The sequence below is a fragment of the Alnus glutinosa genome, chromosome 11, assembly GCF_958979055.1.
Source record: "Alnus glutinosa chromosome 11, dhAlnGlut1.1, whole genome shotgun sequence".
In the NCBI taxonomy this organism is placed as follows: domain Eukaryota; kingdom Viridiplantae; phylum Streptophyta; class Magnoliopsida; order Fagales; family Betulaceae; genus Alnus; species Alnus glutinosa.
Genome location: NC_084896.1, coordinates 17,790,262 through 17,803,505, shown reverse-complemented (window position 1 = coordinate 17,803,505; position 13,244 = coordinate 17,790,262). Strand labels below are relative to the sequence as shown.

The window sequence follows — 13,244 nt, the reverse complement described above, 5'->3', positions numbered from 1 at the left end:
GCATTCCTAGTAGCCTCACCAAATTTTACTCACCAAAATAACTAAAAATCACTTTTTTCTATTTTGGTGAGCCACTTTATTAAAATTCTCCCAGCAGCCGCACCATTTTAACTAGTCAATATTCACTATTTCATTTAAATAATAATTTTTTCATATTTATTTATTTTTTCTCTATATAATCTTTTTGTAAAAAATCATTCATATTTATGAAATAAAATCGTGTGAGAGATGGGAGATGGGAGAAGAAAATGAAAGAAAAAAAGAAAAAAGTGTGTTAATCATGTGAGAGAGAAATGTGAAATAAAATTTGGTGAGTAGGTTGTTGAGTGAAAATGCCTCATCTAATTTGATTAGTAATTTTAGTCATCAATTTTTTTTGGTTAAAATAGTGAGGCTGCTGTGAGTAATTTTTCAAGATTTTTATCAAATTAACTCATTAAAATAACTAAAATATTATTTTAGTGAAATCAACGAAGGTATTCATGATCAGGCGACACCCAGATTTGAATCGGAGAAAAAGGATTTGCAGTCTCCACCTTACTGCCCGTCCATATCGCTAAAACGATTAAAAAAAAATAAAATAAGAAAATATCCCTTTTAAGGGTCAGATCCCAACAATATCAATCTATTTTATTGTATTTATTCCCAGGCAAGGATTCAACAATCACTTAGTCAAAATATTCATTGATATTAAAAATATCTGAATTTGTATAGTAAAAGTATTAGCTAACTTTTAATTTTTTTTCTTTATTTAAAAAGCCTCCTCCTAGCTCAGTCTTCCACTTCGTTTCAGAAATGGCTCTCACAGTCACCTCCACCCTCTCTTCCAGACCCCTTCTCCAACCCCACCAACCCGCCAAACCCCTCCATCATCACCACCTCCACCTCTCTCTCCCCGACAGGAAGAAACCCATCTCAGCCGTTCACGCCGCTGATCACTCAAAGTCTTCTAAGTCAACGCCCACAACTACCCCAACTCCCACCAGATGGAGCCTCGACAGTTGGAAATCCAAGAAGGTCTTCCAGCTCCCCGAATACCCTGATCAGAACGCGCTCGACTTTGTCCTCAACACCCTCGAGTCCTTCCCTCCCGTTGTCTTCGCCGGTGAGGCGAGGAGCCTGGAGGACCGCCTGGCCGAGGCCGCTCAAGGCAAGGCCTTTCTGCTTCAGGGTGGTGATTGTGCTGAGAGCTTCAAGGAATTCAACGCCAACAACATTCGTGACACCTTCCGTCTTCTTCTCCAGATGGGTGTGGTTCTCATGTTTGGTGGACAAATGCCTATTATCAAGGTATTCCATTTCGCTTTCTTTTGTTTAGTTTTTTTCCCTCTTCATTATATGTGTGCTTTTTAATGATTTTGAGGAATATATGCATAGTGGGATTGGACTTTTTTTTTTGATGAATAATGGGATTGGACTTTTGTTGAAAGATTTGGAATTTTGCATATGATTGGTTATGTGGGTGCGAGAAAGAGACCGGTTTTTCGGAACTGGGATCATAGTGGTCTCTTTCTTTACACATGGTGTTTCATGGTGGTATGTGGGTAGGAGAAAGAGTCCGGGGTTTTTTTTTGTTTTTTTTTATTTTTATGAATAAGGTTTGACTTGATAGATTAGAAAATTGGTAATTCCGTTTAAAAAGCCTGAGATCATGGTGGTGCTAAATGTTAGTTTTGATTTTAGAAAACATGCATGATGGAAATGGACTAGAGGTTGAAGGATTGGATTTTTAGATTTGATCATTTAGGTAGGTAGAATAGTAGCCCAATTTACTATTAGCAATTATGCATGGCAAAATTGTACTACAGGTTGGAGGATTGCATAAATTTAGATTTGAATAGTTAGGTTGGCAGACAGGTGGCTTATTTTTTATTTTTTTATATGAATAATAATAATTTTATAAAAAGGCGTAAGTTTCTCGTACACAAAAACCAAGAGCACCAAATCTCCAACGGCTACTACAATCAAGAAAATAAATCAGATTTATCAAATTTTCTGAGGGAAAGTTAGGAACATAAAAATAGCCCAATCCAAAAGAGATCTCAGAATGAGAATTTAAGAAGAAGCACGTTGGTCTCGCTATCCTTAAAGAGCCGATGATTCCTTTCTCTCCAAATGCTCCACATTCAAAAAGGGCGGGAATAACTTTTCAGATAACTTCTCTAGGATGTGCACGGCCAAGAAATTTCCAACTACGGAGGAGCTGAAGAATGTTACCAGGGAAGACCCAGGAAACCCCAAAGCTGTTAAGAACTAACTACCAGATGTCAACATCATACTCACAATGGAGGATATGATTAATAGTTTCCTCATCCCTCTTGTACAAGCAGCATCGGTTAATCAGTTGGAACCTACCTTCTAAGATTGTCCACCATTAGGATTCTACCCAAAGTCGTTGCCCATAAGAAGAAAGCAGCGAGGAGGGACTTTCACCTTCCAAATGTTTTTCCAAGGGAATGAACTATGGTCATCTAACTGTAACATAGTATAGTAGCTCTTCATTGCAAAACCATGACGGCTCGAAGTGTTCCACACCATGCTATCCCTTGCACTCAGAGGGGGTTCACCGAGTATAAAAGAGTAAGAAAAGAATACAGAGATTCAATTTCCCAAACACAAAGATCTCGAATGAAGCTAAGATTCCAAAGAGTGTGGGGACTTGAATGATCCATGTAATCTGACACCAAAGCCTCATTGTTACGTGCTAATGAGAAGAGTTTTGAGAAAGAACTCTTTAGAGCACTATCACCGCACCAAATATCATACCAGAAGCGAATGCGAAGACCATTCCCAAGCTTATAGGAAACAAAATTGGAAAAAGATTCCCAATTTTTCCTAATACACCTCTAGAGACTCACCCCGTAAGTACCTCTTGCTTCCCCTGAGAACCATCGCCCTCTTTGGATCCCATATTTCGACACAATCACCTGCCTCCATAAATAATCTTGTTCATTCCCAAACTTCCAATGCCATTTACCAAGCAAGGCTTTGTTAAAAAAAATAAGATTTTTGAAACCCAACCCTCCTTTTGCAATAGGGGAACAAATAGTCGTCCAATTTACCAAATGTAAATTATTTTCTCCGCCTGGGTTGTTCCACAGAAAGTCCATCTGAAAACACTCTTTAAGTCTTCTGGCTATGCCAGCTGGTAAAGGGAAGAGAGATACAAGATAAGTGGGGATACTAGAAAGCGTACTCTTAATGAGAGTAAGAGGCCCTCACTTGAACAGATACATCTTCTTCCAACTTGCCAGCATTTTTTCCATTTTCTCAACCACCCCATCCTAAATGGCTTTAGATTTGAAGGGAGCACCTAAAGGAAGGCCCAAATAACGCAATGGAAGAGAAGAGATACTACAACAGAGAATATTAGCCAGCTCCTCAATGTGCAAGACCTTCCCCACTGTGACTATCTTGGATTTTTGAAGATTAACCTTTAAGCCTAAAATAGCCTGAAACACAGGAGAATATGGTCCAAATTATGGATTTGATCCACGTCAGCATCACACATAATAAGAATATCATCTGCGAACATTAGATGTGAAATTTCCAAGGGGAAATTGTTGAGATTGTCTACTCGGAATCCAGAAAGAAAAACCCCATCCATTGCTCTAGAAAGCATCCTTCTGAAGGCATCCATGACAAAGACAAAGAGAAGATGAGAGAGAGGGTCTCCTTGGCAAAGCCCTCGGGAGCTACTAAAGAAGCTATGCAGGTTGCCATTGATCAGGATCGAGAAGCAAGCCGTGGAAATACACGCAAAAATCCACTTCCTCCATTTAGAGCCAAATCCCGTACACCTCAAAATATAATCCCAATTAACATGATCAAAAGCCTTTTCCAGATCAAGTTTGCATAAAACCCCAGGAATTCCTGATTTTAATCTACTATCGAGACATTCTTTGGCTATAAGAGCTAAGGCTAGAATCTAATGCCCCCCAATGAAAGCATTTTGGCTATTAGAAATATGAGCGCCCACTACTGGCTGCAATCTTCTCGCAAGAACTTTCGCTAGGATCTTGTAGACGCTTCCTATCAAACTAATAGGTCTGAAGTCCCTTCTTTCCAAATGATTGAGCTCTTTCGAAATAAGAGTAATGAAAGCAGCGTTAAGACACTTCACAAACCTCTCATGCTCATGAAAATTATGAAAGAAATTCATGAAGTCAACCTTCACAATAGACTAACAAGCACGGAAGAAGGCAATGGTGAAACCATCTGGACCTAGCACTTTGTTTACCTCCATACTCAACAAGGCTTGACAAACCTCCTCATCTTGAAACAGTCTCTCCAGCCAAACCACTTCTAAAGAGTCTAAACAAGGGAACTCTAAACCATTTAACTTGGGACGTCAACGAGCTGATTCGGTGAGGAGATTTGAGAAGTATTGAGTGATAGTCTTTAATTAACTCTTTCTTGGAAGTAATAATACCATTGATGCACAGGCTAGAGATAAAATTGTTTCTTCTATGAGAATTAGCAAGGAGATGAAAGAACCCCGTGTTGTGATCCCCTTCCTTAAGCCAAATAGCCCTAGATTTCTGCCTCCAATTGATTTTTTGCATAAGGGCCACTTCTGCCAAATCTTTTTAGCCTTTTCTATTCTAGCTCTCTCTTTTGCTGCCAACTCTCTCTCCTCTTTTAAACCATCAAGAGTTTGAATCTCTTCCAGTAAGGCCTTTTTTCGTACTTCTACATTCCCAAATACCTCTGTTTTCCAACTGATCAAATCAGCCTTCAATTGCTTTGGTTTGCTAGCAAGGACAAAGCAGGGGGTGCCATAATAACGATAAGAATCTCACCAATGTTTAACAAGCTTTGCAAACCCTTCAGCTTTCAGCCACTCAGGTGGCTCAATTTTGAAAGAGAAAAATCAAATTTAATCCATAGGTTTTCATGCAATTTCAATTTATTTTCTAGGTTTTCAATTGTGACAATTAGGTTCTTTGGTTTTACCATAGTTTTTAATAGGTCTCTCTCTCAATGTGTCATTTAACTAATTATTAGTGTCACATCAGGCTATTAAGTCAATGACATATGATTCATGTTTAACACATCATGCGCTAACTGCACATTTCAAGTCGCAAATCTACTCTAAATAAATAATAATAATAATAATAATAAAATGAGGGGTGGCGGCAGTGAGGGGAGGGGCACAGCTGCCACCCCTTTTTTAAAATTTAATTTTTTAATTTTCTGTTAAAAAATGTTTATTAATAAATTTGTAATTTAGGGTAGATATTCCACGTGGAATGTACAATTTGTGCATGACGTGTTAGACGCAAGCCACATGTTATTGACTTATTAGTTTGACGTAGCATGTCGTTAATTAATTGGACAACAGGTCGACGGTGAAACATATTTGAAACTAAAGTAAAACTTAATTGTCAAAATTGAAAAATTAGGGATTAACTTGAAATCATGTGAAACCTAGGGACTAAATTTGATTTTTCCCATTTTGAAAAGCTGAAACTGGAATTTTTCTCATGTATTATACTGGCCATACTTTTGGTAATTCTCGAGATATTCACAATCAACATTGGAAATTAGTATTAAAAAAATTATCAACAGTATGTGAAGCTGATATTAGGGCGGAATTTATTTGTTATAATTGATTGTGGTTTTCTCAGTCTGATGATTCCATCGATGGCAGTTACATTGAACCATTTGAAAAGATTGTGGATGTGATTATTTAGGTGGGTAGAATGGCGGGTCAGTTTGCAAAGCCAAGATCAGATCCATTTGAGGAGAAGGATGGAGTGAAGCTGCCAAGTTACAGAGGTGACAATATCAATGGCGATTCATTTGATACAGAATCAAGAGTTCCAGACCCTGATAGGATGATTAGGGCCTATGGCCAATCCGTCGCAACTTTGAACCTCTTAAGGGCGTTTGCTACTGGTGGGTATGCAGCTATGCAGAGAGTCACCCACTGGAATCTAGATTTCATGGAGCATAGTGAGCAGGGTGATAGGTATATTTCATACTTGTTTAGTTTAATTAGATATACCCACAATTTGTTTGGTTTTTCAGTTTTTTTAATCATGAAATGGAATTAATTTCTTCAGTCCCTTCAAATATATTTTTTCACGTGTTAGATACAACCTATTGGGGTTAAACACATTTATCATTTTGAAAAGTTGGCCCTAACTAAGGCCAATATTATTTTATAGGTGGAATTTGTGTAGTTTCTGTTTTTTTTTTTTTTTCCTCTAATCTAATGTGTGGTCCTCCTAGCTCACAGGGATTGGCCATAACAAAACGTAGATGTCAGTCATGGTTAAAAGAGCAACAATGGGTTTTACCATTTCCTGTTAATTTTTCTGGGGGATATAAAAGAGGGCTTTATTGTTTAACGATCATGTATAAGCTATTTACTTTCACCTGTGTCATTTTCTGTCTCCCCTAAGCCCTTTGGCTGCCTAAACTTGTATCAAATAACCATCCACACTGTCACATTCATGTTTTTGTTGTTGTGCATTCATACTACTTTACTCATCTTCATTGTGTTTCTGCTTGTCCATTAGTACATTAATCTGATATGTTGTCTTTTATACATTACCACATGTTGATTTTTTTCAGTAAGGAGATTCCTGAATCAGGAAAACTTTCTTGGATAGCATTTTCATCAGCTCAGGTCCAATGGAATTATTAGATATAATATCTTTTCAGTGCTCTGTTTTATCTTTAAGAGAAGGTAGAAATAAAATGAAAATCTCCCCCACCCACCATAAAGGAAAGCTTTCTTTGCTAAGCTTTTTTATTTTTGTTTTATCTTTTCTTGCGGAGGGTTAAACAAATGGTTATTCTCCAAAATGGAAACTATAGGTGGCTTTGATTTCTAGGAATTAATTTCCAGATAAATATTTCTTAACCCCGTCCTGTAGGTTTATTTATTTTTTAATTGGATTGGATTAATATAGCTCTAAAAAGAGTGACAGGTGAAGTTCCAATTCTAAGTCTTGGAATATTTTCTGGATTGAGCATGTTTTTGCTGTGGCTCAACAGGTACCGTGAACTGGCTCGCCGAGTTGATGAGGCCCTTGGATTCATGAGTGCTGCTGGACTCACTGCTGACCACCCAATCATGACCACAACAGATTTCTGGACATCTCATGAATGCTTACTTCTGCCTTATGAGCAAGCACTTACAAGAGAGGATTCTATTTCTGGGCTGTACTATGACTGTTCGGCTCACATGCTTTGGGTGGGGGAACGCACCCGCCAACTTGATGGTGCCCATGTTGAGTTTCTGAGAGGAGTTGCTAATCCTCTTGGCATCAAGGTTTCTAGAATGTTTTGCTTCTATTTATATTTCAGCGAAACACTTACTGTCCTTCTGTTGCTTCTTTTGTTTTTTTGTTTTTTTGTTTTTTTGTTTTTTTTTTGTTTTTTTTTTTTTCATTTTCCAATTTCCTCTGGCTTTGTTAAGCCAAGTTATTCTTGCCATACTTCCTTGCTGAATTTTAGATAACCCCCGCCCCCCCCTCCCTCAAGAGGGGCAACCTCACCCTTTTTGTTGTGAAATTTTGACCTATTAAATACTTCTATGCATCTTTGTTCCATTGTTATAGAATTTATTTTTGTGGGTGATAACTTGATTTTGCTCTGGTTTCAAAAGATCAGAGAACTAATAAAAGAGTGCATTGTGATGCAGGCGAGTGACAAAATGGATCCGAATGAGCTTGTTAGGCTCATAGATATTCTAAATCCTAAGAACAAACCGGGAAGAATAGCAGTAATTGTAAGAATGGGAGCTGAGAACATGAGAGTGAAGCTTCCTCATCTGATCAGAGCTGTCCGTGGAGCAGGTCAAATTGTCACTTGGGTTAGTGACCCCATGCATGGGAATACTATTAAAGCTCCATGTGGACTTAAAACCCGTTCCTTCGATGCAATTAGGGTATGATTTCTTGCATAATTTAAATGCATTACATCTACCACTGTGTTTGGTTGCTTAGTTTTACGGGTTAATTATATTTTCTTCCCTCTATCTACTATCCTTTTTGCGATGTCCCCCCCAACTTAATATTGGGGTTGTAATGTTCCCTTTCCTCGATCCAAAATAACAAAAATACCCGCTATAGGATAAAAATATGACTTTCTTTTAATCTTATAAAGGGCATTTTTGTCATTTTAAATTCACGGAAGGGACATTGCAAACTTAATGGTAGATTGGGAGGATATTGCAAAAAGGTTAGTAGTTAGACACGGGGGGTGTGGGTAAATGTAGTTTGAAAGTATCTGGTGGAACTGCTAAATCAAGTAAACTATACACGTTTCTTGTGGGTCCTTCCACCTATAGCCATGATCTTTGACTGCCTTAATTAGTGTTGTCCTTATTGATGGCATATTTGGTTGGCATAAAACTTTACTTTATTGTTTAAGGATAAGGTTGACTAGAGTTATAATAATGAACATGGATTAGGTGGTGCATTGTCTGGCAGAACTAGTCCAAAAATTGCTTAGGCTGCTTTTACTTTGGAATAACTCTCTATAATTGGATTACTTCCCTGTGTCGGTTGCTTGGTATTACTGCTTGTGAAATGTGAAACCACCACCCGTGCCCCTCTTCCCTCTTCTTTTCACTATTGCAGAGGTGAGATGTTGACTTGTACCATACTATAAAAGTGTCCAAAGAAGAAACTTTCAAGATTGTCAACTGAACCTATGCAAAATAATTTCTCAATAAAATCTGTTGTTTTCCTTTTATGTGATTCTTTGGCTCCTTAGGTGACTCGAATCTTTTAGTAGTATCCCACTGGTAAGGATCCTTATTGATGACATTTTCTACTGTCATAGAAATAATTAGTCAATTTCTCAAAAGTTTATTTAGTTGTGTAGATATTAAAATGAAACTAGAAAGATTAAGTATTTAGTAGGCTGTTATAAGACTACCATACAACTCAGATGATATGACAGTAAAAATCAGTCCTTAATTTTTTTTTTTTCTTACAAGTGCTGATCCAAAGTTTGATGCTCACTGCCGTATCATAAAGTTGTATGGTCTCGTATAAGAGTTTACTAAATAGCATTACTCAACCAGAAAAGAAAACAACAAGAAGTTAGAACATTTGCAGGCAAGACTGAAATTCATATAATTTTTACATACTTTATGTAGACATATATCTCTGTCAGTATGTTTACTTAGGCCTTCATTGACTTTGGACACCACTTGTAATTAGTGGTTTTTTGGTTTTCTCTATCTATGATGTAGAGACTCATTTTGCAACATGAAGACTACCTTTTTTCCATTTTATATTTTTGGTAATCTTCTTAATATTCTTTTTTCTGGTAGGCTGAGGTGAGAGCATTCTTTGATGTTCATGATCAAGAAGGAAGCTACCCTGGGGGTGTTCATCTAGAGATGACTGGGCAGAATGTGACAGAATGTGTAGGAGGTTCAGTAACTGTAACATATAATGATCTGAGCTCACGGTACCACACCCATTGTGATCCAAGGCTGAATGCTTCTCAATCTCTAGAGCTTTCCTTTATTATTGCAGATCGGCTACAAAGGAGAAGGATTGGCTCTAGGAGGTTTTTGTCTGTTTCTTAGTATATAAACTAAGATAATTGTTTTGAGGTTTAGATAATTGTTTTGAGGTGTGTCTATGATCTATGTATATATATATATATAGAAATAAAAAAGGAAGTGAAGACCTTCAACTGCAATGGAAGGTAATAAATCTGAGGAACAATAATGGTTCTATATATATCTGCATGTACTTGTACTAGTGCTTCTGTGATTGATGGACATGTAAGGCTTGTGTTACTCTCAAAATATATCTTTGGATTTTATGATGTTCGAAATATATGTAGAGATCGGCAATTGGTGTTCGCGAGTAGGATTCGAGTCATGTCGAGGTATAGATATAAGATTATATAAGTCAATCTTAACCCGACTAATTTAAGTAAACAGGTTAAACTTTTCAAATCTAGCCCTTTATTTTTGTATTGGATTCGTGTCAGGTTCGTATATCATGTCAAAAATTACTTGTCATTATGTCGTGTCGGACTTGATTCATCTCAAAACATAAGTATAAAATTGTATAAGTTAACTTTAATTCGACTTATTTAATTAAATAGGTTAAATTTATCAACTCTATCTGTTTATACGAAGTCATGTGGGGAACATATTCTTATATCATATATGCAAAAAAAATAAAATATTTATAAAAGAAAAAGAAAGACCCTTTACCAAAACATGAACAAACCGATATAAGATATGATATTTTCGAAATTTAGCCGTTCATAAATGCTCCTCAATCCTACTTCTCCCATCACTCACCAACCAAATAACCACTGCATTCTCTCCGAATCTAATTGTCCTTGGGACAGGTCCATTTTGAGCTGAGCGATATAAATATTGTACTAAAAAACTCCAAACTTTAACCAAAAAGAGAGAAATTTTGACACTTAAAATCTCACTATCATCTATAACGAATTGTAGGCTTCTTTCTCTCTTTGCTCCAAGTGAATTGGTGTATGCAAAGATAAATAATATCTTATAATCTGCCTAAGGGTTTCATAGAAATCATAGGATTTATCAAGGACATACTCTTTCCAGTTGAGAAGCCCAAATAGTGTTTTTTTAGAGTTCGTTTCGTGTTCGCGTGTCGAAATATTAATATAAGACTGTATAAGTTAATAATAACTTGACTTATTTAAATAAACGGGTCAGATCCTTCGTCTTCAATTCTAACCCATTTATTTCGTGTTTAGTTTGTCTTGAGTTTGTATTTTCTGGAGAGAATCAGGCCCCTTTATTATTGAAATACTTTTAAACGTGGATCAGGCTTACCGTTCTTATCTGCATTGCATGATTAGGCCTTCACTTTGGTCCCCACTTCCCCCACCAGCTCACGCAAACAATAATGCCAAAGCCGCAAATAGTTATTAACATTTGTTGTTAGTCCGTATGGCCAATATTGCTGATGAGCTTCACCTATCATTTCCCTGACCCTACCATACTCGTCTCCCAGGCCCCACCATCACTAACTAATTAATTGACCACCCCTTCATTCTCATCCCCAAGCTCCCAAATCCATAATTAATTAATTAGTTAAATATCATTTCATATTAGCAAACAAAATAAATCCCATGTACTTTTACCCAAATGTTTATAATTCTCGCCCACCAAATCATGCAGGATAGATTTTAACACGATTCACATATTCGACTGAAATTCAAACACATAATTAGTGTATTAAAATTTTAAAAAAAATTATAATTTATTTAATTAAATAAATTAAATTAAAATTATCTTATAAAATTTTATATTCATACGATATAATATGTAAAATAAGTACAAATTCAACATAAAATAAACAAGTTATAAAAAAAAATGAATTGTTTAATTAAATACTCTTAATACGATTCAAACTTAAAAAACAAATTATCAACTCATGACCCGAGCTCAAAATGCAACATGAAATGCGGGCAGTGGGGCACCAACCTTTTACTAGTCGAAACAACCAAAACCACACGGGCAAAGTTCCATTAGGACTTGGTCTCCAGCCACCATGTTTTTCTTAAAATTAATAAAAATTAAATTTTATTCTTAATTTTTTTATTTCTAAATTTTGCTCCCCAGATTTCAAATACTGGCACGGCCCTGCAGAACCACAAGAGACGCTTCTACAAGAATCCCCACCTTCATTGTTTACTCCAACTCCATTCAGATTTTTTTAAAATATTTATTATTATTTCGCATTTCCAAAGTTTTTGCACTTTTTTTTAAAAGAGAATTTACACGTCACTCAAAACGACAAACTTAAAAGAGTGTCTACGAAATATCAAAACCCTATCTTCCCCCATCACCATTCACCCCGAACCCCGCCACATCAATATTTACATGCGTACATATATTTCCGACACATATGATGCCACGTCACCGTTCACACGAGAGTTTTGCAAGCAGAGGTTTGAGGGTCCCACATCGCCGGCAAGAGGTACTTGCGCCCATTCGCCCCATTCGCGTTGTAGCTCGCCCCGGTGCTCTTGTCCACCAGGACCCGACCAGGGTCACCCGGATACGCACCCGACCCGAACACCCCCGTGCAAGCCGAGACGGCCTCCAACGGCGCCGTAGCCGGGCCCTGGAAGTAACCGTTGTTAAACGGATTCGTAACGGTGCCGGCCAGAAGAGTGGCTAAGTTTATGATCATGCCGTCAACTCCGACATCTCCGTTGGGCGCGACTAACGGCGGTGTCTGTGGGCCATAAATGGGCTGGTGAAAGGGCCACGCGCATTGACCCGGGCACTGGGTCTCCGAGTTTCCGACCCACACATAAGCGGCCCGGGCTTTCCCGTTACCCACCGGTTTTGACCCGTGGGTTCCACACCGACTCATGCAAAACCCATCGACGGCGACATCCTTGGCCGTCAAAACGATGTTGATGGCGTCCAACTGGTTGACCTTGTTGGCCAAAGCAACCAAGTGCGAATTTTTGAGCGACTTCCCGAGAGTATAGTCCTCGTGAAGGATTTGCTTCCCTACGACGAGGGTGGACGAGCCCCCCTTGTACATATCGATGGTTTTCCACCACGAGGACGCCGAGGGAAGTGGCGCCTGCGGTGAGTTGAGCGACTGGATGAAGTCGACGATTATGGATCGTTGGATAGGGGTGAACTGGCCGTACCAGATCAGATTAACGGTGATTTTGCCCTTCAGGAGAGCGCCGTTGTGATACTTCAGCACGAGCGGCTGTTGCTGCACCAGAGCGGTGAGCTTCCTGGCAGTGCCCACTGCGGGCTCGACGGTAAAGAAAAGTATGAGAAAGGCGAAGGGAATGGCGAAACGGTAAATAGACGTCATGGTGAGGGTTGAATGCCTAAAGTGAAGCTCTGCTTTGTTGTGACTTGTGAGTGAAGAGAATAGGGAATGGGAGTGGTATTTATATATGGTGGGTGTTCCGTTGTCGCGATGTGAGTAAGGGAGACAGCTGTGAGAAGCGAGGGTGTCAACATCAGGAGTATGCCACGTGGAGGGGAGTGGTTGGGTGTTCAAATGTGAGCAGCGTTGCCAGGCTGTAAGGTTCTTCAGGGTGACGTGGTGGTCTACAGGGGGAGGCAAATGATGCTGACCTGAGAAGCGTGTGAGAGACTGTGGTAGAGTCTAGAGTATAGACTGGTTTGAGGCAGCGGATTTTGGCAGTGACTCACCCCATGAGTACGTCGATGCTATTCAATGATCTGACCCAAACTGATATATATATTTCCCAATCCCCAAAATACCACT

At 38.5% G+C, this 13,244-nt stretch overlaps 2 protein-coding genes across 2 annotated transcripts; one reads left to right on the top strand and one right to left on the bottom strand.

Annotated features, from left to right (window-relative positions):
• Positions 1-763: 763 nt before the first annotated feature.
• LOC133881586 (phospho-2-dehydro-3-deoxyheptonate aldolase 2, chloroplastic-like) lies at positions 764-9,813 on the top strand. Its single transcript, XM_062320539.1, has 5 exons — positions 764-1,290; positions 5,697-5,974; positions 7,009-7,285; positions 7,658-7,903; positions 9,299-9,813. The coding sequence occupies exons 1-5, from the start codon at positions 796-798 to the stop codon at positions 9,557-9,559; spliced, it is 1,557 nt and encodes a 518-aa protein (XP_062176523.1). The 5' UTR covers positions 764-795; the 3' UTR covers positions 9,560-9,813.
• A 1,727-nt stretch (positions 9,814-11,540) lies between these two features.
• On the bottom strand, positions 11,541-12,884 carry LOC133881549 (protein EXORDIUM-like 2). The gene has a single exon (XM_062320496.1). It carries the CDS (start codon positions 12,819-12,821, stop codon positions 11,901-11,903), a length of 921 nt encoding a protein of 306 aa, XP_062176480.1. The 5' UTR covers positions 12,822-12,884; the 3' UTR covers positions 11,541-11,900.
• Positions 12,885-13,244: the final 360 nt, after the last annotated feature.